At 53.4% G+C, this 25,535-nt stretch overlaps 1 protein-coding gene across 3 annotated transcripts in view; it reads left to right on the plus strand.

Annotated features, from left to right (window-relative positions):
* EPHB2 (EPH receptor B2) overlaps positions 1 to 25,535 on the plus strand; it is a 180,041-nt gene that overhangs the window by 130,698 nt on the left and 23,808 nt on the right. For all 3 annotated transcript variants that reach the window (XM_036914638.2, XM_036914637.2, XM_036914636.2), the window contains exons 4-6: positions 8,204 to 8,359; positions 9,485 to 9,820; positions 24,823 to 24,947. In XM_036914638.2, coding sequence (XP_036770533.1) covers positions 8,204 to 8,359; positions 9,485 to 9,820; positions 24,823 to 24,947 — 617 coding nt within the window. The remainder of the gene's footprint in view (positions 1 to 8,203; positions 8,360 to 9,484; positions 9,821 to 24,822; positions 24,948 to 25,535) is intronic.

Genomic DNA, 25,535 nt, shown 5'->3' on the forward strand with positions numbered 1-25,535 from the left:
ATTTGAAGAATAAAGTTAGCCAGGCTGGAGCTGTGACAGCGAGTCAGGCAGAGGGAACTCACCAGAGACAAGACTGAGCACAGCTTGCCAGGGAGCTGGAGCCCAGGCTGGGAGGGTGGTGGTTGCTCAGACTGGCAAGGTGGGCATGGGTGGGAGTCTGAAGCAGGCTGGACTCAACACAGGCACAGGGGGTCTCAACAGAGGAGGGACTCGGCAGATAGCTGGTGTAGAAGCTGACCTGGAGGCCCTGGGATTCCCCCCACATAGGCAGAGAGGAGATGTGTTAACACCGTCCCTACGTCTGCCTTCTGACTTCTGTAGTCCCGCCAGCTGCTGGCAGGGACCCACTGAGCTCAGGTATAGGGGGACCCGGCGCATGTGGGGCAGGAGGCATGACTGACATGCCCTGGATGGTCTCAGTAAGAGCTACACCACAAGGGAACGACCCTGAGGTGCTCCTGGACATAACCTGGCTGGGCAGGGCCCCCTTCCCCGGTGGGGAGAGGGGAGAGAAAGCGGTGGAAGGTCAGGGAGGAGCACCCTTCATCCAGCTGGAACACTGAGGGCCTCGGAGGCACATGTGAGAGAATGTGCACTGTGGGGGCCCAGGCTGTGCCCCCTAAGTCTCTGAGTGACTTTGATCAAGGCATTTCCTTTCTGAGAACCTGTGTCCTCGTCTCTAAAATGGGATAACAGCTCCTACTGCACAGGTGATGGGGAAAACTGAACAGGAAGCCCTGACCTAGACGGGCACGTGGTAGGCACCCAGTGAGTGTAAGCTCTTCCGTCTAGCCCGGGAGCCTGCCGCCTGCTCCCAGGGTGTCTTTGCCCATGGCATGGAGGATCATGTGCCCTGCCCAGCCCAGCCCAGGCGGACTGACTCCACTGGCTTAACCTCAGCAGCAAAAGCAGGGAGTGTACAGAATGCAAAAGCCACTCTGTGTGAAGGAAATCCCAAAACTTCATTTGCTCAGCCACAAGAACACCACAGGCTTAGCCCTGGTGTACGCATAGCACAAGCACTGAAAATCAGTTCCTCCGCAGCTCAAGGAGAACGTATGGCCCAGGGCTGGGTGCCTGAGCCTGTCCACCGCCAGAGTGCCACAGCTGGAAGAGGCAGTAGAGATGGTCCCAGGCACACCCAGAGTGGGCAGGAAGTAGAACAGGTTCACAGCAAGGAGAGGGGACAGGGGCAACTGAGCCCCCAGCCTCCCCGCTCTGGGCCCAGGACTCTTTCCTCTGTCCAGTCAAATACCTCCCCCTACCCCAAACCCAGAACTTCTTAAGAGATCCCAAGGCAGGAGAGTGAGCCAGCTGCCCTTCAAACCTGGGCTTAGCACATGGGAGGTAGTGGGCCAAGGATGAATGAAGACAATAACAGCAGACATTTGTCTGGCACTTAGTATGGACCAAGCAGGCGCCTACAAGTGCTCTCTCTACATTAAGTCACGTATGTAATCATCCCAGCAACTATGAAGCCAGCGTTAGCATTCTCCGCATTAGAGAGATAAAGAAACTGAGGCACGAGAATTAGGTAACCTGCCCAAGGTCACACTGTTAGCAAGAGGCAGGCCGGGGACTCAGCCCTGGCAGCCGGCTCCGTGGTCCATGCCCAGCTTCGGTTTCACCACACCTTCTGCTCAGGTTCTCGGGAGTGGGAGCTAGACCGTGGTGAGCTTGCCTCTGCCCAGAAACACAAACAGAGCCCCTCTGCCCTAGAGGACTCCCAGGGGGGACAGAGAAGCTCCTTCCCCACCCCCGAGGCCGCGCACACCGGGCCCAACCGAGCATTCGACTCCACTGTGGCATCAGTAGTTGTGAGGATTAAGCCCGAGTCTGAATGGAGTAGGAGAAGCAGAGCGGCAGGCCAGCCAAGGAGGCTTTGAGGACCATCAGTGCCAATTAGCGGCCCCGCCGTGCCAGGCCCAGATGGAGCCCTGACTCGGGGCTCACTCGGTCAATTATCACCTATCCCTGGAGCCCAGGGGGTGGCCGGGAGAAAATCTGTTTCCCAGTATCCTCGCCCCCCCCCTCCGGCCGGCTGCTCTCCCCACCTTGGGTTGCCTGGCCACGGGCTCTGGGCGTCTGCAGAAGGCGGGTGCTGGCTGGCTGCTTTGGCCCCAAGTCCTGTGTTTGGGGGCCAGGCTTTGCCTCTACCTTGCCAAGTGACCCCAGCAAGCCCTGTCCCCTCAGTAGGCCTGACAAGATGGTCTCCAGCCACCTGCTCAGGCACTTGATAATTAGTCACTTGATAATATCTGTGTCCAGCAGTATCTGGGCACAAAGTCTTTGGGACCCCAAAAACCTGGAGTCAAACCTCAGCTCTGCCATTTAGGAGCTGGGTGACCTTGGCTCACCTCACTTGCTCTGAGCCTCAGTTTCCCTGGGTGTAAAATGGGGTGGGTGATCATGATACCCACGTCGGGGGGTGTTTTTGTGATTTAGTGAGAAAATCCATGTAAATCGCTGGCCCCTGGGAAGGACATGACAAACAGGAATTACCACTGCCCTTCGTGCTGCCTGAGAAATAATAGCACATGCATAGCACTTGCCATGTGTTCTAAGCGCTTTGTGTATATTAACCTATCAAACCCACAGCCTCTGCCCTCAAGTTGCTCACTGTCCATTTGGGGAGACAGACCTGCCTTTATTCAACACAGAACTGACAGAGCACCTACTATGTGCCAGATCGGCACTAGGTGCTGGGACATGGAGACTGAAGACCCAGCCCCTGCTCCAACCAAGGTTCACTAACTAGCGGGCAGAACACAGGACAAGTCACATACAGGCTAGGTCCGTGGCGAGACGGAGCTGGTTTGTGCCAGCCTGGCTTACGAGAGCTGACTGTGGGCATTTCTTCCCAGCTCTGTTCAGTTATCTCAAATCGGTTGCTTGAAATTTGCTCAGGTGGGAAATTAACACCACAGAAATCAGCCCACAACAATCAGGGCTTTTTCCCCCCCAGGCAGCCATTTGCCAGCACACCACTGCCACGGGGCATGCATCTGGAGTGCTGCAGCGGAGGTCTGAGTTGTCTGCCACCACAGAGAGTGGCGGACAGGCCCCCCAGAGGTGCACATGTCAGAGCCACCGATCCCAGGGGTGGATGATGGAGAGAAAGGCATTCAGGCAAAGGGGCCAGGGTGTGTGCAGTAGGGCCTCTTGGGAACTGCACACAGATGCAAGAGGTGACAGATGGGCCTGAAGACCTCTGAAGGAGGATTATCCAGAACTGAGGTTGTTTCCAAGATGCGGGAATTCCAGTTTAAAGACTGGGATAGCTGGTCACCCTAGTGCATGGGCCCCTGGGAAGACCCGTGGGTGGAACAAATGAGCAGGGGGGAGGGACCGAGCATCCATGTGGCCTGATGAAACTGAGACGTAAGGGTGGTCCCAAGTCTGGCACTGCCTTGGCTAAGTATTTTCTCACCCACTTTCTCCGCTGATTCTCACAATGTCCTGTAAGGGGCATATTTGCTCATTCCACAAATATAAATTAAGTACTTACTATGTCCCCACCACGCTGCCAGGAGCTAGGGCCCCAGTGAGAACCAGACAAAGCTGGCTGCTTGTACTCTTTCCAGGTACTTCCAGTGCAGGAAAAAGCACCCAAGTTTATAAACTTGGGCCTGGAGATTTTCTAATATCATTACAAATTGTGATGAGGGTCAATGAAGGAAACAAACAGAGACAAAGCGCGTCACGAAGGAACTGCTTTTGCAGGGTGGTTGGGGAAGGCCTCCCTAGGAAGTGACACTTAAGCCGGGGCCTGAAAGATGAAAAGGATCAGCCATGGGAAGGGCAGGGTTGGCATCCCAGGCAGAGGGCACAGCACAGCCAAAGGCCCTGAGGTGAGAACACTCTTGACAACCAGTGGGCTGGACAGCAAGCAAAGGGAGTGGCAAGAAGCGGCTGGAAGCCCACAGCGCCAACCTTGCAGACCTTGTGGGCCGGGGCTAGGCATGTGCATTGACTTGAAGTGCCGCAGGAGCTGTTGGTGACTTTAGGCAGGATGTGGTGGGTCTGATTCATTGTAATCAGTCCACTCCAGCGGCTGCGGAGGATTGGTGGGGAGGCAGAAGTGGATCAGGGGACCCATTCAGAGGCACTGCGTCTACACCATGCAGGTATCATCAGTTCCCTTTCCAGAGGAGACTGGGTCTTGGAGAGGGCAAGAGACCCACCAGAAGTGCAGCTGCCCACGTCTGTGTCTTTGGGTCGCATTGTTTTCCTCCCACTTCTGTATGTGAGACCCAGATGTTTGCAGGGCAGGGTGCCTTTCCAGCCAAGAAGCTGGAAGCAGCATGGCCCCTGGGGCACTGGGCACTGTGGATGGGCAGCTGCCCAGACCTCTCTCTAGGGGGGAAGAGGTGGTTGATGATGCAGAGGCCCCAGCACACCCCTGAGTCATACAGTATGCCGGGATCAGAATCTGCCTGTGCTGCTAAAGAGCTGTGTGTCTGTTCCTCTCTGGGCCTCAGTTTCCTCAAATGTCAAATCAGGTGGTTGAGCTGGATCCTCTTCCAGGTCCTTAATTCATCTATCCTCCACCCACTGGGTTCCTGGCATTGTAGTGGGAGTTTACAGCTCTACCAAGTACTTAGAGATTCCTAAGTAATTAAAATAGGTACTCAGCCCTGCATGGGAGCTCAGGGAAGACTTCCTGGAAGAGGTGTTACCTGTGCTGAGACTTAAAGGGGTACAGGAGTTTGCCTGATGACAAGGGGAGGGCATTCCAGGTAATGCAGGCAGGAAGGACAAAGGCCAGAGGTGTGGAGTGGGGCCTGGGGATGGGGCACCTCATGTAGTTGATTGTGTGGAGCAAGAGCGCATGGCTTGGGGTGGTGGACACTGTGAGATGGCCAAGCCCCAGCCCTGGGGTGCTGGGGGCCCTGAGAACTTTGGGGAGCTATGTGGGTTTTTTTTTTTTAAAAACAGCAGTTTTATTGTGATACGGTTCATATACCATACAACTCAACTATTTAAATTGTATAATTTGGTGATTTTTAGTATAGTCACAGAACAACTGTATGACCATCACCATCAATTTCAGAACATTTTCCAAAAGAAACCCCATACCCATTAGTAATCAGTCTCCCATTCTCTGCCCTTCTCCTTCCCCCTGGCAACCACTAATCTGGTTTCTGTCTTTCTAGAGTTGCCATTCCTGCATATTTTCATGTAAATGGAAACATACACTATGTAGCCTTTTGGATCTGGCTTCTTTCACTATGCACAGTGTTTTCAAGGTTCATCATGTTGTAGCATGTGTATTTCATTCCTTTTTATGGCTGAATAATATTCCATTGCATGCCATTGTGGATTTTTAAGTAGCACAGAAACCTTTGCACTTTAGAAAGCAGGCTGTGGTGGGTGGGCAGGAGGAGGACAGATGGCCATGAGAGGCTAAGGAGCAGGTAGGAAGAGCTTTCTGGATGCCCAGAAGGGTGGGAGGGCAGCAAAGAAGAGCCAGAGGGAGACCTGGTGATTGACTGACTGCAGGGGGTCAGGGGAGGGAGGAGACACCCAGGGTTCCTGGTGACTGGGTGGAGAGAGAGACTCCCTCCTAAGGCAGAAGGGCATGTTTTATGAAGTGCAGTGTGTGAATAGAGAAACTGTAGCCAGTGGGAGTGTCAAGGGGTGGGTGGGCAGCACACCTAATAAGGGAAGGCCTCTGGAGGAGGCAGCCTGGGGAGTCTGAGAAGGGGCCCAGGACATGGTGACAGGAGAGGCCAGCCAGGGAGGTGGTCTAGATGAAGGGGCTGGCACTGCACGAAGAGGAGAGTGGGCAGCCCCTGACCGGCCAGGCCTGGGGAATCGCCAGCATATGGAAGAGGCGTGCTGAGCTGGGCAGACTCACCTGAGAGGGAGCGAAGAGGATCCTGGTCTTGGGGCCAAACCCTTCAACATCAGGGGCCCTGTGCCCCTACTCTACAGCAGAGGAAACTGAGGTTCAGGGAGGTCAGCCACCCCATGAGAGCCGGGGCTGCAGCCTGCATGGCTTGAGTGGATAGTGCCAGGATAGTGGACTGCCTCTTCAGCCAGCCAGCCAGCCAGCAGGGGAAGGCTGGTGCCTAAGAGGACGGTGAGAGGCGGGAGGGCAGGAGGACGTGGGGGCTTCAGAGCCAGTGCAGCAACATGGAGACAGCCGCGGACGGGCACCCAGAGCAGGAGCTGCCAATCCCTGCCCAGCACTGGACCACTGACACAAAGCACGTTACATAAAGGCAGGATAGTGTGGTGGTGAGGGAGGTGGCCTCTGCAGTCAGACCACCCAGGATTGAATCCCAGCCCTGCCACTGTAGGCCCATGTCCTTGGAGAGTCACCTCACCACTGTGCTCCCCTTCCCCCATCTGGAAATGGGGCTGACGGTGTCATAGGGCTGGTGAGGCTTGAAGGAGTCGTGATGGGTTAGGCCCTTAAGACAGTGCCAGCACTGCATAGCTACTTGATAACCATTGGCCATTTCGTGTGTCTGCTGCACAGCCCTGGTTTCCCCGTCTGTTCAGTGGAAACCCTAATAACTTTCCAGAGGCTCTCCTGCCATCCCCGTTGGTGTCACTGTGGCTTGGCTGGTTGTATCGAAGTCCTGACTTCCCCCTCACCCGGAAGCTCATTAGGGACTGGGCTGGGACTGCTTCTTCTCCGAGATCTGGACAGGGCCTGGTCAGGGTGGCATTAGCTAGAGTGATTGTTAATTAGGATGGTGGCCACCTCCCAGAAGCTCCCTACAAAGAACAGGAGAAGTCAGGTAGGGCCCCCAGAGAGCAGGGTGGAGGGGGAAGAGCACTGTTTTCTAGCATCCCAGGGGAATTGTCCTTGGCTTATTTACTGAGCACCTACTTTATCCGGCGAGCCCTGAGATTGTAATGCAGCCCTGACCCTGTGCCAGGCACTGTTCTACTGTCCACCATCTCACTTACCCCTTGTATATTGCCCCCTGAGGCACAACAGCAGAGCTGGGATTATGAACCCCCAGTAAACAGAAGAAACTGAGGCCAGGAAAGGAGCGGGACCTAGACCTCAGGCCTTCTGATTCCTCACCCAGGGCCAGGAGGAAGGATAGGGTGGATTTGCACACAAGCCCACATAGGAGTGGTCACCTCTTGTAGAACCTAAGTGCTGAGCTACAGGGCCTGAACCCAAGTCCTGAACATCCCCCCAAATCAGGGAAGCAGGCCAAAGCCCCTGGGAGATCCCAGATTACCGAGTGGCCACTGAGTGCAAACACTGCCCTCTTCAGTCTGTCCCTGGTACTGCAGGCCCCCTTTATTTTAATAAATTGAGCAAACACCTATTGTAAGTACAGCTGCTACTTACTGAGCACCTATACTGTGCAAAGCCTCATGCCTTATACCCTTACACCAAATACTCATGATGGCCTGCAGAAATGGGCCTTAGGATCATAACTTACAAATAAGGAAACAGTCTTAGAATGGTTAAGCCACTTGCCTAGGATCGCACAGCTAGTAAAAGACCAAACTGAGGCTCAAACCCAGGTCTTTCTGCTTCCAAAGCCAGTGTTCTTTCCTGATTTACTATGTTGTCTCACTACATGCTCTGCACTGTGCTGTGGCTTCTCTACTATAATGGAATCATCTCAAACATCTGGTCCCCAGGAATCTAGTTCAAAGAATCAGGGCCCAGCCAGCCAGCCGCCGGGGCACGGCCCCAGACCTCTTCAGAGCCTTCAGACCAAGTCAGACCTGATCCTAGAAGCTGTGGCACAGCACGGGAGTAGGTAAAAAAGGATTGTTAGGGGCCCCAGCTGAACCCATAGATGGCTTCAGAGACAAGAAACCAGATAGCCTGGAACCTTCTGGGCGGAGCTAGGACTGCCACATTGAGCCTGGAGATCCCCAAGAGCTTCAGGAGATGTAGTTTCCCAGCAATGACACTGTATGGTCCCCATGAGGCTGCATGGCCCTTGTATGATATTGTGTGGCCCCTGTATGATGCTGCATACGGCCCCCATGCTGCTGTGTGGCCCCTCTATGAGGCTATGTGGCACCTGTATCATGCCGTGTGGCTCCTGTACGGTGCCATGTGGTCCCTCGATGCTGCTGTGAAGTCCCCTGAGAGGCTACATGGCCCCTGTATGAGGCTGTGTGGTCCTTCTTGATACCGTGCGGCCCTTCCTTGCCTCACAGCCTCTGAGTCCTCATCTGGTCTTCCCAGCGACTTGCTGATCTTCTCCCCCAGGTTGCCCATCTGGAACCTTCAAGGCCAATCAAGGGGATGAGGCCTGTACCCACTGTCCCATCAACAGCCGGACTACCTCAGAAGGGGCCACCAACTGTGTCTGCCGCAATGGCTACTACAGAGCAGACCTGGACCCCCTGGACATGCCCTGCACAAGTACGTCTGGGGCCCCTCGAGGGTGATGCCTGACAGAGTCCCAAGTCCACCTGCAAAAAAGCTCCAAGTGAGGTTGGTGGCTGTCATGCTGCAGCCAGCCTTTGCTGAGTGAGGAGCAGCCAGTTGCCTGGTGGGAGGGGAAATGGAAACTGGAAAAGGACTGTCCTGGGGTAGTCATCCTGCCATCATGCAGATACCACAGAGCTGGCGTCTGGCTCCTTACCTCCTTCTGGAACATCATGTAGAAGATAAAGTCAAGGTCTTGACTCATGAAGGGACAGGGGATGGGGGGGTTGGCAGAAGCAGAACCAACACAGGTGGTGCCCGGTGTTCTCACCTGGCAGCAGCTGCCTGAGTCACAAGCCACAGTTCTCTAAGAAAGGGGTGACTATGAGGGCAATCTTACTAGAAGGGCAATCAGGCAGGACTGGCAGTTGGCTGCAAGTAACAGGGCTGACTCCAGTGGTTTAAACAGTAAGGATTTGCTCTCTCACATAATAGAAGCCCAAAGATGGGCAGTCCTGGGAGAGTACGGCAAACCCATGACATTCTCTGGGACCTGGCTTCCTCTTTCTGCTTTGCCATCCACAGCATGTGGTTTCTGTCCTTCAGGTCACTTCATAGTCCAGCACTGCTGCTGAAGCTCCAGCTATCACACACCTCGTAAGCAGCAGGAGGAAGGAAAGGGCAAAGGGATGTGCTACAGCTGTCTCCTTTTAGGAAAAAGTCCTAACCAATGACTTCTGTTGTGTATCAGTGGCTAGCACTTAATCACAGGAGGCTGGGAAATAGTCTTCTTTTTAGCAGGATATATTGCCACAGCGAATAAAACTTGGTTCTGTCATAAGGAAGAAGGGGATACAGGGTGGGTATGATCCCCAACACAAAAAGACCATCCCTAGTAACAAATGCCAATAAGGTTGGAGTCCAGGGAGAAAGGTTTAAGCAGATGTGCAGCAGGGTAAAAGTTATGTTCTAGAAACATCTCTGTGGTTGGTGGAGAGGAGAAAGGATATGAAGGCAGCCTTTTGGAGCGCCTGGGCTAGCCAGGGCAGTGGGCACGGAGCGGTCTCTTGGGGAGTGTCCCCCACAGCACCCACTAACTGACACTTCCCCCACCCCCAGCTATCCCCTCTGCACCCCAGGCCGTGATCTCCAGTGTCAACGAGACCTCACTCATGCTAGAGTGGACCCCACCCCGCGACTCGGGAGGCCGTGAGGACCTCGTCTACAACATCATCTGTAAGAGCTGCGGCTCGGGCCGGGGGGCCTGCACCCGCTGCGGGGACAATGTGCAGTATGCACCCCGCCAGCTGGGCCTGACTGAGCCACGCATTTACATCAGTGACCTGCTGGCTCACACCCAGTACACCTTCGAGATCCAGGCTGTGAATGGCGTCACTGACCAGAGCCCCTTCTCACCTCAATTTGCCTCTGTGAACATCACCACCAACCAAGCAGGTAAGCACTTCAGTTGCCAGCTCCAGGGCAGTGCCATGCCATGCAGTGCCTAATGGGTACCCTGCCGGCCCTTGTTAAAGACTCCCTCACATCTGCACAGTGGCTTTTCAAAGCCTTTCATGGGATCCAGCCCCCTGGGACAGTGAGCGTTACCTCTCTACTGTAGTAATATTTTATAGTCATTGCTGTCATTTGTTGAACATGTATTACTGAAGGTGAAAGTGAAGGTGCTGTAACAAAATGCCCAGTGTTCAGTGGCTTAACGGACATAGAAATGCATTTCTCTCTCATGTAAGAGTATGACCTCACTGTATCCCCCCAGCCTCTGCAGGTAAGGAGGCATTCGTGTCCCCATTTTACAGATGATGCTCAGAGAAGTTGAGTCACAAAGTAGGAAGGGGTTTAAGAAACAGGAATTATTTAGGTCTAATAGACTCCTTTGCTTGGGCAAAATCCGGGGTATGTCCCAAGAACCTTAGGTGTGACTGTGGCTCTGATTATTCATGTGAGTGTGTGTATTTGTGAGAATGTGTGAAGGTGTTGTATGTGTTTGGGTAATCGTGTTTGTGATTACATGCTACTGAGACCACAAGACTTCTTATTTACATGCACTGGTGAGCACGGTCATGTCGGAATCTGAGGGGTACAGCAGGGGTGTGTTTGAGCATATGGGTTTGTATGTCTGAATGTGGCTCTGCCCGTCTGTGTGTTTGTATCTGAGAAGGAGTGGGGTTTTGTTTGTATTTGTGGTGTTGCTGTGGCGGTAAGGGCATGTTTATGAGCATGTGCCTGCAGTCCTTACAGGGCTATGTGTACATTTAAGCCCCATTAAGATTAGGATCCAGATGGAGCTGACTCGAGGCAGGCAATCTTGAGAGAACCCTCAAAAGCCAGCAGCTTTTGGCTAAGATTATGAGAATCTCTCGAGCTTGACAAAGCTCTGAGGTAGAGAAGCCCAGGCTCCCAATGGGGGTGGAAGGGAGGGAACTCTTTGCAACTGGGAGAAGCTATAAATTCCCCAGAGCCCCTGGGAGTTATTTCCCTGGCTGTGTGGGCCTCCCCTGTATCCATCTGGGAGCCCTGAGGGTGGAACTGCCTATTGGAGAAGCCTCAGCATATTAGAGAGGGGTGGAGTCTGGGCTGCAGGGATGGACCCCTGGGCCCATCTGCAAGTTCCCAGAGAACAGAGATGGGACAGAGTAGAAGTGAGGGGCTTCCAGAAAGGAGGGTTCAGGGGATAGCCCTCGGGATTGAAAGACAGAAGCAGTGAGAGACAAGCACTGGATTAGGAGCAGGAGATCTGAGTTTGAATCCCAGCTTTGCCATTCATTTGCTTTGGGACCTTGGTATATCAGTCAGCTATTGCTGCGATAATAGTGCATAACAAAACCACCCCAAAACTCAGTTGTTTATAACAATAAAAATTCATTTTCTCACTCACTGGTCTGTGTGTCAGCTAGAGTTTGGCTAATCTGCCCCGGGTTCGCTGTGCTGGGCAGGACTCCAGAGAGTTTCCTCATTATCCTAGAACCAGCAGCCACCCAGACTTTTTCTCTTGTGGTAAACGGTGGGGAGCACAGGTGGCTAAGCCAAGCCATGCTTCAGCCACATGCCTCTGTTTGTGGCACAGTCACCCGCAGTAAATGCGCCCTGCAGAGGTTCTTGGCAAAGGGTGTGGGTACGTGATCCTGTTACAAGAGAGGGTGAACCGAGATAGCAGATTCAACCCATCGCACTTGTGAAAATCACTTCTTCCCTCTGGGCCTCAGTGTCCTTACCAAACTGCATCCGAACTATATGAGAGATTTCTCAGAAAGCATGTTCCCCTCCCCAGATCCACTGAATCCGAACCCCAGGAGTGGGCCCTGGGAATCTGCATTTTTAACAAGTGGCTCAAATGTTTCTTACCATAGGACAAATTTAGAAAGCTTGGGTCTGCGTGAGTCTAAGCCCCTATAAGCCCTCAAGGCCCCAAGGCTTTCTGGATTATAACTACCCTTTCCCCCTCCTCGTTCCAAGCCCCTTGACAGGCTGGCCTTCTCCTAGGAGCTCAGAGCCCATAGGTGCTCAGAGCCCAGTTGGGGACTGGGCAGCCACACCACACCCTCGCCACATCGTCCCCCTTTCTAGATGAGAAAACAGAGGCCCAGAGAGGTAGAATCATTTATGCGAAGTGCCACTACTAAGTGGTCTCAACTAGGATTTGAACCCAGGACTGTGTGAATGCAAGTCTACACTGGAGAAGACACTCGGAATTATGCCCTGGCCATAAAGATGAGACGTGGACACAGAGTCTACATACAAGATGGCATGAATGAGGGCCCAAGGAGGGGTCAGGGAGGAGAGGAAGATCACAGGCCAGAGATCAATTTCCCCCCTGGGGAATGGAAGGAGGGCATGTCATGGATGGTTTCCTGGAAGAAGAGTCCTTTGAGCTGACTTTGAAGAATGGAGAGGCTTCCAATAAGCAGAGATAAAATTTTGCAGTGAGGAAGGTGTCTCAGGGGAGGGAGGTGCAGGAGGCAGGCTGGAGGGAGATTCCTCCTTTCTGTGCCTCTAAGCACCAGGCTCCTCTGGCATGAGGTCTTTGCAAATGCTGTTCCTTCTGCTTGTAATGCTTTTCCCCTCACTCTTCTTTTAGACCTTAGACTGTACTGACTTGGTCATATGCCCCTAGCACCATGGGCCTCAAGTTCCCATGGCTGTAATTTTAGCCTTATGTCTTTGATAGTTTTGTTCCTTTTTGTCACCCCTCCCACCACCAAGGACTGGTACACGCTGGGTCTGCTTCTCACCCTGGTTTTCCCAGTGTGTAGCGGGGGCCACACCCCAGTGAATGCTCTGTGAACATTTGCAGAAGGGTTCAGGGAAGCATGGAGTGAGGTAGAGTGTGAAGTATGATAAGGCTAGAAAACAGGCTGGGGACTTATTTCCAGACAAATGCATTTGGTGGTTGGTTTTAATCAGACTCTAGAATTCAATGTATAAATATCTAGCTCATTGCCTTAAAAGGACAAAGCATTCCTTTTGGGCAAGTGACTGGGCCTTGCTCACACGGCCTTGGCATTCACCAGGGCAGAGCTGTCTTCTGCCTTCATAAAGCCGTCATGCTGCCTTCCAAGCACACTGTGCCATTCCAGAATGCCTTTCCGCCCCATATTCATGAGTCCTCTCAGGGTCCCCCAGAGGAAGGGGGCCAGGCTGGGCTACTTGAAGGATGAGGAGACAGGCACTGGGAGAGGCCAAGCACGGGCCTGGGCCCACTTGCTGGGAAGGGGCAGACCCAGGGTTCAGTATGGCCACCCAGAGCCTGTGGTCCTTGACACAAAAAAGACAAGAGAGGGACAGAGAGGGAGGAGGGCAAGCTCAGGGTGGGCATCAGAGGAGGGCCTCTCTGAGGCAGTAGCTTTGCCGAGCTCCAGAGGACAAGGCGGAGACGGCCCCACAGACCCTGGGTGTGCGCGGCATTCAGGGGCTGCATCCAGTACTCTTGGCTGCCCTCCAGGGCTGCACTGAACCCCAGTTCACCCCGAGCAAGCTCTAAGCAGCTGCCCCGCCACCTGTTTACAGAGGTGGTAGGAAAGGTCTGGGCTTTGAACCCAGAAAACAAGGCTGGCTCTGAATCAAGCTTCTACGTGGCTGCTCACCAGCACGTAGCCTCGGACAAGTCACTTAGGCAGCGTCGGATCACATCTTCCCGATGGGGATCGTCACCCCCTCCTTGCGGCATTGCTGTGAGGCTCTGAGCTCATGTTCTCAAGGTGCCTCACAGGCTGTCTGGTACATGCAGACACTCAAAAAGCAGAGCTCATTTCGCATTCACTTTAATCCCAATAATGGCTCGCATTTATCAAGTGCTTCCTATGGGCCAGACACCATTCCAAGTCCTTGACGAAGCATCTCCACAACAATGCCATGGGGTAGGTCCTATTATTATCCTGACCTGTAGGTATGGAAAGCAAGGCATCCAGGCTTTTGCTGGCAGTCACCGGGCAGTCAGTGGCAGAGCCTGAATAATTGCATCACTGCATACTTGGGGACCGGCATTGGCCAGACCTGAGCCTTCTTCAGCGGGGGACGCACAAAGCCTGTGGGCAAACACAGCCTTTGGGGCCACTGTGCTGAACAGCAGATCGACCGACCAGTTAGGGAGCTCCCATATCTTCACATCCTAGGGGGTCACACGGGAGAATGCGTCAGCACCAGGCCTAACAAGTTCAGCCCTCATCCAGCGCGGCCCTTTCCAAGCTGTGTGACCAGGCTGTGTAGGAGACTCAGTCCTCACCTTCAAAATGGACATTTATTTATCATTCCAGCTTAGCAATGACGTGAACAAAGCACCCAGCACATAGTAGGTACACAGCACATGAGAGCTAGGCTTAAAATGAAACCAGAAGGTGGAATCGCCTCCAGTTGCTGCTATAACACAATACCACAAACTTAGCAACTTAGAATGGGTGGCCCATTTCCTTGCTTGTGCCGGTGTCAGCAGAGTTTGACGCCATGTGACTGCGGGAGTGAGGTGTCCGTTTCCTGGCTACCTGTCAGCAGGAGCGGCCTTGGCTTCCATTCTGGCATGTGGCCCCAGCACCTCAGGAGCAGTGACAGAGCGTCAGGTCCTCCTCACACTCTGGCTCTCTGGTTCCCTGACTCTCACGCACAAGTTCTTCTCTTTTGAGGATTCAAGTGATTAGATCAGGCTGCCTGGCAACCCAGGGCAGGCTGCCCATTTCGAAGGCCATGACCTTACTCATATCTGCAAAGCCCCTTTTGCCATGTGAGGTGACATATTCACAGGTTCCGGCATTCAGATGTGGGCCTCTTTGGGAGCCATTATCTACCTACCACAGAAGGTAGCATAAGTCAAATGAGAGATGTCAGCATTAGCAGGAGCCCTGGAGTGCAAACCCCTCCTTTTATAGAAGGAAAAGGGAGGCCCAGAGACGTAGCTACGTGGCTGCCCAAAATGACACAGTGGGTCCCTGGCAGAACTGGTCTCCAACTCCCTGCCCGGGTACCAGGCCTCTGGATGTGACACCACTGTGCATGGCTTTGTCCTGGTAAGATTTCCAACTCTCCAGAGCCCCTTGTGCCAGCTGTGTTCTCCTCTGATCCTCCTGCCCTCCTGTGGGGCGGGCACATGGTGGCTCAGTCTCTAGACCTGGCATGAGCATGTACTCACCCACTTCTGTGCCTGGGGGCCAGGAGGATCAGAGGGAGGTGGGCCAAGAGAGCCTCCGGTGAGGCCCAGGCCTGGGGAAATGAAGAGAGAGAGACAGGGTGCTTCCCTCCCTGGGCCAAGCCCTCTGCACGGTCATCCTCTTTGATCCTCCCAAGCATTCTGCAGGAATGGCATTGCCAGCCTAGAGTATCAGCCAAGATTGGGCTTGGCTGCATATAACAGGAAAAAAAATAACAGAGAGCTGCTGCCACCGTAGCACTGTTCAACAGTCAGCCACAACACCAATAGCATAAAAGCAAGAGTCACTTATCTAGCTCACAAGTCTCCAGGTGGGTTGGATGAGTCTTGGCGGGGAGCATTCATGTTTGCACTCCGTCTACTCAGGGTCACTGGGCAGCTCTTTGGGTTTTGTCAGGGCTTTACTGCATGCTTGGGACTGACTGCTGTGAGCTGATCAGGACGGCTGGCTGGGACAACTAGGGCAACAACTGTGTTCCATGTATCTCAGATGATAGCAGGTCAGCCTGGGCATGCTCTTGTGGCAATCACAGCCAGCAGATACATGCACGGGCTTTTTCAAGCCTCTTTTATATCATGTTTGCTTACATCCCACTGACTAAATCAAGTCACATGGCTAAGCCTAGAGTCAGAGAGAGAATTACACAAGTTACAGGGCAAAGAGTATAGATACAGGGAGGTGATTAATACAAACAGTCTGCCATATTGGCTTAGACAATGTGGAGGTTTGTTTTTCTTACATATAAAAGATGTCAGAAAGATAGGAGTTAGGGCAACTCCATGGACTGGAACCCCAGCACATATCTTCTTGTCCTTATATGCCAAAATGGCTGCAAGAGCTCCAGCTATCACACCCATGTCCCAGGCATCAGGCTGGAAGAATGAAAGTGAGAAGGGAAAAAGGCTTTTACCTTTCAAGGAGACTTCCTAGAAGTCCCACATAGTACTTTAGCTTTATATTTCATTGGTCAGCACATTGTCACATGGCCACTTGTAGCTGTCAGAGAGTTGGGAAAATGTAGTCTTTTATTTGGGCACAATATGCCTAGCTAAGAACAAGGATTTTGTTAATTTGAGAAAGAAAGAATGGATATTTGATAGGCAGTGAGTAGTGTCTGCCATGTTCCATTTTACAGGTGAGGAACCTGGGCTCTGAGAGACGTACATCCTCACACAGTACCTGTGCGTGAGAGAGCTGGGCTCTAAACCCCGAATGCTGCTGCTTCCCCCATCCACCACCGTGACCACCACTATTCCAGAACCTTTGCTGACCCCCACTACCAGTGCTGTTTGAGAGTCTGAGCAGCCCAGACAGCTACACGGGGCTGATGTCCCCTCACCCCTTACTCTGAACCAGGTCCCGTGCTAAGCACTTCACATGCAGGTTTTTCTTCAACCTCCCCTTGTCCCCATTCTGTATAGGAGAAACTAAGGCACAGAGGGGTGAGGTTCATCGTCTGGACCACCTGATTCAAGGCCCAGGCTCTTCCCATCTTGCTAGTTCAGATGCTGGAATAGGACTGGGACCCACCCAGTAGTCACAGGTGAGATCAGGGCAGCTCAGCAGCCCACTGGGAGTGAGCGATGAGACATTTCCACAGCGCCAAGCCCAAGGCCGGCCTGCTTGTGAATAGGGCCTGCTAGTCGGGGGAAGAAACGACCTAACTGTTAGAGTCCAGCAGGCCTGGGTCCTGGTCCCGGCCCTGCCGCCTGTGAGCTGGAGCACCCAGGGCAGGAGACTCGATCTTGCTTTCCTCATCTGTGAAATGGAGGTGGTTAACCCCTACTCCATCTGATTATGTAGCACCCAGTAGGTGCTGCTACATCTACTCAAGGGGAAAAGATGAGCTAATCAAGGGGAGAATGAATGAGCAGTTAAACAGCCAATTGCCACCCCAGACAGGAGCTTTTCACTGGTTCAAGACAAAAAATAACATTTCCTGGACCCAGTTCTTCCCCCCACCCTCCCCACAAAATGTGTTCCACCAATTGCAAGTTCCAAAAGACGTTAATAACCATTATGTGAATAAAGTGTTCTGAGGCCAGAGGAGACCTAGACTGCCAGGTTAAACCAGGTTAACTCTGTTTCTCCATGCAGGACTTCTCAGAGCCTTGAATAACCATGTGCAGTATGAGTCTCACAAGCAGGGGTCTAGAACTCTGTTTCTCAAACTTTCTTGGCCACCAAACACCTTTCTTCAAGAAAAGTGCCACTGTAGCACCAGTTCTTAGCTTTTCCTTTTTTCTGTCCCACAGCACTAAGAGCCTTGGTCTAATCAGAAAGAAACAAAGGCCCACTTTCTTATTTGCAGAAATTCTGTTGTGGCAGTTATGGTCACGTCACCCCAAAGTGCGGTTGGATCATCAGGAGTTAGCTGCACTGTTACAGGTTTAAGAGACAAGTGCTCAGAGCGGCTCTCTTATTGTCAATGGGAAATTCTGGGACAGTGTTCTTGCCATAGACCCTGGAGGTCACAAGCACAGTAACAGTCAGCTGTGGGGAGACAGGCCGTTGGTTGCCAAGAGGCCCAGGTCATGGCAGATCAGGTCACAGGTGGGCACGGGGTCCACAGGAGAGCTCATTGTTAGCGACCATCATACTAGGCATGCGGCCTTCCAGTGGCTGCTGCCTGAAGCCATTGCTCCAGGTCAGTGGACTCGGCCAGGTTCCTGAAGGGGCTCAAAAAAGTGAGCACCTACCCTTCCCCCCTTCCCCGAATACTATTGGTAATTGCCTGCTCTGAGCTACACACTGTTCCAGGCACTAGGGATCAAGAATTAAATAAGAGAGATAAGGCCCCTGCCCTCAGATTGTGTTTGCCTATAAAGAAAGTGGGATAGCAAGTGACCGGAGGTGGGTGGTCAGGGGTACCTCTGAGGAGGCAGTGTGGGGCCAGGTCCCTGGGAAAGGAGTGGCCTCGGTGTAACTGGGAACAGGAAAGCGGCTAGTAGAGGGAGGTGGCAGGAGCCGGGCAAGCAGGCCTTCAGGCTGCATGGACCACCTGCTTTGTTCCACGTGCAGTGGGAAGCCACTGAGCGCTGTCCACAGGAGCGAAGATGTCAGAGAGGCGGTGGGGTCTGAGTCTGTGGCTTGGGGTGAGGTCTCAGACTGTCCGATGCCCAACGACTTTTCCCCACTCCTTCCAAGCTCACGAGGTCTTCTGACTGGGGAAAGGGGAAAGGCCAAGTGTAGGGATCTCCTTCCTTCCTCAGAGCTCAGGGCTGTGGAGGCAAAGCTGAGTGAGGCCCGAACCCACAGCCTCTTGCAGTAGCCAGGGTCAGAGGCCTCCTGTCAGCCTGTCCAAGGATCCTAGTCCCAGGAGGCCCTTAGAGACCACCTTGTTCAACCTCTCCATGCCCTAAGAGGGAACAGAGGCGTTCAGGAAGGCTCCTTCCCTGAGACGCAGCTAATAAAGGGACTGGACACCCCCTCAGAGCTCACTGGGGGCAGCAGGGCCCCTGACCACCTGCTCCAGCCCTTCCTGCAGTCCTCCCCCTTCCCCTCTCGGCCACAAGCCTCTTTTGTGCATACGCCCTGGGGCTCCATCTCCTTGCAGGGGTCACAGGGCACCACTGACCTCATCCCCCTGCTGGCGTGCCCGGCTCATAATTGAAAATACCAGAATTCCCTGAAGACCAACTTACAGGGAAACCTGATACCCCAGGGTGGGCGGTAGGCGGCAGGAGTGATGGGAGAACATCCAGCTGTTCCCTTTTCTCCACCATTAATCCCCCTGGATTCTCAGAGGAAGGCCGGCCCTGCTTGGCCCCCACTGGCCTGCCTTGATCATCTTCCCAGCAAATGCCGCCTCCTTGCCACGCCCAGGGTTACGGGGCTTATGGGATCAGAGCCCGGGTTAGCCGCCTGTAACCCAAGCCTGCCAGCTAAGCCCACCAAACCTAGACCCCCATGGCCATGGGGGACCTGCCTCCCCAACAGCTGAGCTCCTGGAGCCGCAGCAGGTGGGTGGGAGGTGGGCGAGGTGGGTCGGTGGGGGCCGGGTGGAGCTAGCTTTGCGGCGGCAGGAGAGCCGGACCAGAGTGTCCTCAGAGGCCCTCTGACGTCCACCGAGTCCATGCCTCCCCGGTCGGCCTCCACTGGCTGCAGCTAATGGACCGGGCTGGGCCTGGGTTCAGTTTCCAGCTCACTGCCTGCGAACTGTGACCTGGGCAAGTTCATTCCTACCTCAGCGCCTCCATTTCCTCACCCATGAACTGGTACCGGCCTCATAGTTAACTGATATAAAGCCTTTGGGAAAGTGTCCGACATACAGTGAACAAGCGTGGGGTGTCAGCTGTGGGGACCTTCCCCTTTTTCCTTTCTGGGCATCATGGGGCACCCTGGAGTTGTCCAGATGACGAGTTCGTGTGTTAGTTGAGAAGCAGGCTGCCACTCCTACAGCAGGAGCCCTCTGTGGCTCCCCAGTGCCTTGAGGACAAGGCCAGCTCCTAGGCCTGGAGTCTGGCTCCACCTGCCTCAGCAGCCTCACCGTTTCAGGCAGGAATCAGGCTGAGAAGCAGCGTGGTAGGTGGAAAATAAACTACACCAGCACTCAGCTGGTCTGGGCTGTAGTTGTGGCCCCACCTCTACCTGCTGTGTGACCTTGGGCAAGTCACTTCCCTCTTCTGGCCCTGAACCCACTACTCCTCCAGCCATGTGAGTTTTAACAAGTTCTCCTGGTCATCTCCCTACACCCCCTTCTAGTTTGAAAACTGCAGTAATGTATAGGGACACACTGCACTTTTTCTTCATTGTTGGGAGGTGAAACCGCAGGGAGAAATGAGAAGGGACTGGTAATGCCCCTTCTCGGGACTGGATCACCTTGGCCAAGTCCTTAGGCGCTTGGAGCCAGGCCTCCAGCCCAGTAGGCCCTCACTGAGTTGAAACAAATAGGCTTCTTCCCCTTAGTCCACGAGCCCCTGGAAGGCAGGGAGCTGGCGAGGCTCCTCTCCGAGCCCCAGCACCCAGCGTCATTCCGGCATCACAGGGGCTCTGCGGGCTGAAAGAGTTTTTCCCACCTTTACTGAGATATTATTGACATAGAACATACATAAGATGAAGGTGTACACTGCGATGTTTTCACACATGTGTATATTGCAAAATGGTTTCCACAGTAAGGACAGTTAACACCTCCATCCTCTCACATAATTACTATTTTGGTGTTGTGATAACATTTAAGATCTACTCTCTTAACTTCCAAGCGTATGATATAGTGTTGTTAATTATTGTCACCATGCTGTGCCTTAGATCCCCCCAACTTACCTAGAGCTAGGGGTTTGTACCCTTTGGGCAACATCCCCCGTTTCCCCCACACCCTGACTCTATTCTACTCTTTTGAAATATTCTTAATAATGACTTCTCCCAGACATTGCCAGACACCGTGCTCAAACCTTTACATGCATTTCTCCTTTCGTATTCATAGCATCCTTGTTAGGTAAGGGTCCCCATTTGACAGATGTGGAAACTGAGGTTCAGAGAGCTTAAGAGAAATTGCTCAAGGTCACAACACTGGAAGTGGAGGACTGGGAGTTGCGTGCAGTCTGTCTGATGCCACCCTCCACCTCCTGACCACTAAGCCATATTACCTTCCTGGGGGCTGGAGTGGAATTTCCTCAGCTGAGTGTTTTACAGCTCTAAGCAGGAAGCACTAGGTGAGTGAGTGCACAGAGCAGTAGTTTGATGAGAGGACTCCCCACTCATCCTCATGGGCTCAGTGCGTGCTTAATGCTCCAGAGACATTACAGACATACAATGACAGCACACTCCACCCACCCCTTCATGTACCCCTCCCAACCTTGGTAAGAGATCCCAGCATCCAAGGAGCCCTGGAGATTACCTCATCCAGCCCCTCAAACCAGCATTATCCCAGACCCTTGGAGGCAGGGCCAGGGGGCATCCCTTCCCAAGTCTTTAGTAGCTGAGTTTAAAACATCCTCATTGACCGCTCAGAGCACATGCATGCACACGCAGGTATGCACACACAACACCCCCTGCCCCGCCTCCACACACACATGCACCAGAGTGGTCACTGCCCTGTGAGTTGGCTAAGAGGGACTGCGAAGCTGGGGTGAGACCTGGGAGGTGCTTCCTGGGCTAGCAGGAAGGGTGAGCCCCCAGTCAGGATCCCCCAGATTAGCCCAAGACTTTGAAACTCCAGACTGGATTTACTGTGTTGTTTTCAGGGGGAGCGGATGACAGCAGGCAGGAGAGAGGGTTGGACAGCCCGGGCCTCCCAGGAGCCAGGGCCTTCAGCAGTGCAGGAGAACAGAGCGCTCAGCACCACACAAAGGCAGCTCCAGCAGGAGGGACGGGGCTGGGCTGGGCTGGGGACAAGGGCAGAGAATGCGGGAACAGGAGTACGGACTGCTCTGAGGGCTGGCAGGGAGCAATGCTGGGGCAGAACTCTGCTCCAGAAGCTGTGTGACCTTGGGGAAGTCACTGTGTCTCTCTGAGCCTCAATTTCCTCTTTTGCGAGTTGCAGGTATTATCCCTGGCCGAAGGTGGTTGTTGGGAGGATCAAACAAGATGAAGTGGGTCAGTTTCTCAGTGCACAACGGCAAGTGCCTGGTGACACCCGTGAATGCCCACAGCCCTGACCACGTGCCAGGTGCCATACTAGCACCCACGTGACTTCACTCATTTGCTCCTGACAACAGCTGTCAAGGGCACGTTGCCAGTAGGCTCATTTTACAGATAAGAAAAACTAAACACTGAGTGCTCTGAGTGCCCTGCATAGGGCCCTAACAATTATCCTCCTTAATTTCCAGTGAGCATTTACCTGGAACCGGGCTGAGGGCACATTAATGCTGCTGTGCTGGGGGCAAGAGCCCCATCCACTGGGTTCAGGTCCTAGCTCTCCACCCTCTTGCTCTATGACACTTGAGCAGGTTCCTAAACAGCCCCAAGCTTCAGTTTCCCCATCTAAAAACTGGGGATGTTAATAGCCTCCAGCTCAGGGCAGCTGTGAGAATTCGTGTTACATCTGTGTTCATAAGTGTGAGGAGTGCTTGGTACAGAGGGTTAGGTTCATGTATTCATCGTTGTTATTATACACATATACACAGTCCTGAAAGCCCTTCAACTGACTGCATGAAGCCTGAGAAACGTCCCTCCCCATCCCTGGGCATCAGGGTGAAGGTGCTGTTTTGTCCTGTCACTTTCTGTGTAGCCTCAGGCAAGGTACTTTACTCTGATTCTCAACTGTCCCATCTGCAAAATGGGCTGGAGATCTGCTTCCCAGGTTGTCATGAGGATTAAATGGGTTATAACTGCATGTCAAGGGCATAGCACAGTGCCCAGCATGCAATAGGTACTCAATAAACGCTGGCTAGTGGGGGCTCTCCTTTGGATAGGGGTCTCTTGATACACAAAAATAAATAGAGAGATGGAGTCTCCCTTTTTGACTAACAAGGAAACTGCAGGGAGCCAGGTCTCGGACCTTGCCAAGAGGCCCACTGTCCCTGGGGGGCTAGGAGCCAAGTCGAGGGTCAGGCAGCACCCCTCGGTGGGCAGAGGGAACAGACTAGCCAGGGACGCTTGGACTAAGGTCCAAGTCCTTCTTGCAGGTGCTGCCACCACCACCACCACCCTCTGGGCCAGTTTTCCACAGCTCCTCGGGGTCCTGGACCTGCTCAGGCTCACATTGGCCCTGGGTTGATCCAGCTCCAGGCCAGGGGCTGTGCAGGAAGGACAGGCAGGGAGCATTTGAGCAGCAAGACCTTGGGACCTTCCAGCCGGGCCCACAGTGCAGTAGAGGAAGCCAGGTCCAGAGTGGGGACAGCTCGCCTAAGGTCACACAGCTGGTTAGAAGCAGGCAAGAGAGCAGAGCCTTGTCTTCTGATGAACAGACTGTTCCACCACCCTGGGGATGAAGCGACAGAAACAGAGCAGGAAACAGGTGAATCATTGCCAAGCTTCAAGTCCCCATGAGCTGCTGCTGGTCCCTGGTCTGTGCTCACGTCATAGAGCCAAAGCCCCTGCAAAGTAGGATTTGGGTGGGGAGAAGGCTCAGCCTCAGCCTTCGGGCGCCCCTGTGCTGGCCAAGGCAGGGCATCTGCTTGTCAGGACCTCGCCAGGAGCCAAGATAGATGGCAGGAGGTGCTCCCTTCACCCTGAGGAGTCCTCAGCACATGCTGGGACCACAAAAGCCTTGGGCCCGGAGAGGTGAAGGGGGGGCTTGCTCCAGTCTCATCATAGGTACAAACTTCTGAGTCAGGAGTCCATCCCTGGCTGGTGCAATTTGTGGGATGACCACTGCTCCAGTAGACCCAGCTTCAGATCCCAGCTCTGCACTGACGGGCTGTGTGATGATGTCAGAAAGCCCCCTGCCCCTCTGAGCTATGTCTTCACCTGTCAGTGGCACTAATACTTCCCCCTCACCCACCCTGAGTCAGCATGCAAAGGACCCAGGACCGTGGCTGGTACCTAGCAGGTGCTTTGCACAGCTTTGTTCCATTTGAGGAGGAGGCAAAAAACAAAGGTCAGAGCCCGTTATGAAATTAGGAACCACGAAAAGGGCTGCGTGCCACAAACTCACTGTGTGATCTCGGGCACCTCACAGCCCCTCTCTGGACCTCAGTTTCCACATCTGCAAAGTGAGGAAATGGGATGAAATGACTTCCAAGAGTCCCAGCAGTAAACACAGCCTCCCCTGACTTCTTGTCTCCTTTGTCTAACCACCCTCCATGAGGACACTGGCAGCACGGGGAGGGAGGGACGGATGAATGGATTTTATTGAGGTGAAATTCATCTAACATACAATTAACCATTTCAACGTGTACAATTCAGTGGCATTTAGTACACTCACCACGTAGTACAATGACCACCCATATCTAGTTCCAAAACATTTCATCACCCCAGAGGAAAACCCATTACCCAACGTTCCCCGTTCCTGCCTCCCCCAGCCCCTGGCAACTGCCAGTCTGCTTACTACATATGGATCTACCTATGCTGGATATTTAATATCAATGGAATCATACAATACATGACTTTGTGTCTTTCACTTAGCATATTTCTGAGATTCATCTATGTTGTAGCATCTGTCGGTAATTCATTTTTATGGTTATGCCACAATTTGTGATCCACTCATCTGTCAATGAACATTGGGGTCGTTCCCACCTTTTGGCTATTGTGAATAGTGCTGTTATGTACATTCATGTGCAAGTATTCAATTTGAGTCCCCGTTTTCAGTTATTTGGGGTATTTAAGAGTGGAATTGCTGGGTCCTATGGTAATTCTATGTTTAACTTTTTAAGTAACTGCCAAACTGTTTTCCATAGTAACTATGGATTTATTTTTATATATTTATTTTTGGGGGTCATTTTTATTCACTGCAGTATCTCTGCAGTATCTCTGGCACATGGTAGGCGCCCAGTGCAAATTTGTTGAAGGGATGAATAATCCCCCACCTTCTCTGCTTCCCTCAGAGCCCTATCACTGGGTCTAGGGTCTGGATGTCCACTGGTCCAGTAGATGGAAGCTTCAAGAGAGAATGAAAGACATTTCATCCAGCCCACTTGGGGCCAGGCCAGAGAAGGGGCCCAGTGCCTCTCTCCTGACCTGTGGCTTGAGCTCCCCAGGGATGGCCAGGATTGTTGGTGTCTGTCATCTAAAGGTGCCTCATGAGAGCGGCACCCATGGCCCCACACAAGCCCCTCTGCCCCATCAGCCCCCTAGGCAGGCTGTGTGCCCTTGTCAGATACCTTCCCCTCTCTGGTCCCACACACTCTGTCTGGGCACCAGTTAAGTTGGTGCACCCTCTCATGCCTGCCTCTGACCCATAACCTCTGACCTCTCTTCCAGCTCCATCAGCTGTGTCCATCATGCACCAGGTGAGCCGCACTGTGGACAGCATCACTCTGTCGTGGTCCCAGCCCGACCAGCCCAACGGCGTCATCCTGGACTACGAGCTGCAGTACTATGAGAAGGTACCTGTGCCCCCAGGTGCTCTTCCCACCCCCAGCTCCCTGAGGGCCACCTTCCAGGCCGGAGCCTGGTTCTGCGCAACTGGACAAGCTGGTGCAGCAGAAAGAGCACTAGCCTTCGGGGTCAGGCCGCCTGGCTTGCACACCGGCTCCAGTCCTCCCAGCTGAGACCTCACACAGGGGTCTTGGCCTCTGAGTCCTGCTTTTCTGGTCTGAGGGATCAGGCCAGCAAATCTCGGCAAAATGCCGTGGTCATAGCCCTCTCCCCACCCAAGGTCTTTCCCCACCAAGACTCCCTCCATCTTGACCTCAATGGGCCTGATGTTCTGTAAGAACTGGTTTTCCAAAAAACTGTGTTTACCCCATAATAATTCATCATTCTCCCATTCTGAAGTAGGGATTTGAAACCGCTCGAGAGAGCTCCTGTGCAAGGCCAGAGTGGAGGCCCTCCCTGTGCTGCCCCGGCTCCTGCTAAGGCACTTACTTTCATTTGCCTGGGCACTCTCCCTATGAGCAGTGATTTCTCTCTGAGCTTTTACATCAGACCCTTATTACTCCCTTCAGGGGCCTGGGATCCAGCGGCCTCGGGTT

This window comes from Manis pentadactyla, chromosome 4, assembly GCF_030020395.1.
Source record: "Manis pentadactyla isolate mManPen7 chromosome 4, mManPen7.hap1, whole genome shotgun sequence".
NCBI classification, from domain to species: Eukaryota; Metazoa; Chordata; class Mammalia; order Pholidota; family Manidae; genus Manis; species Manis pentadactyla.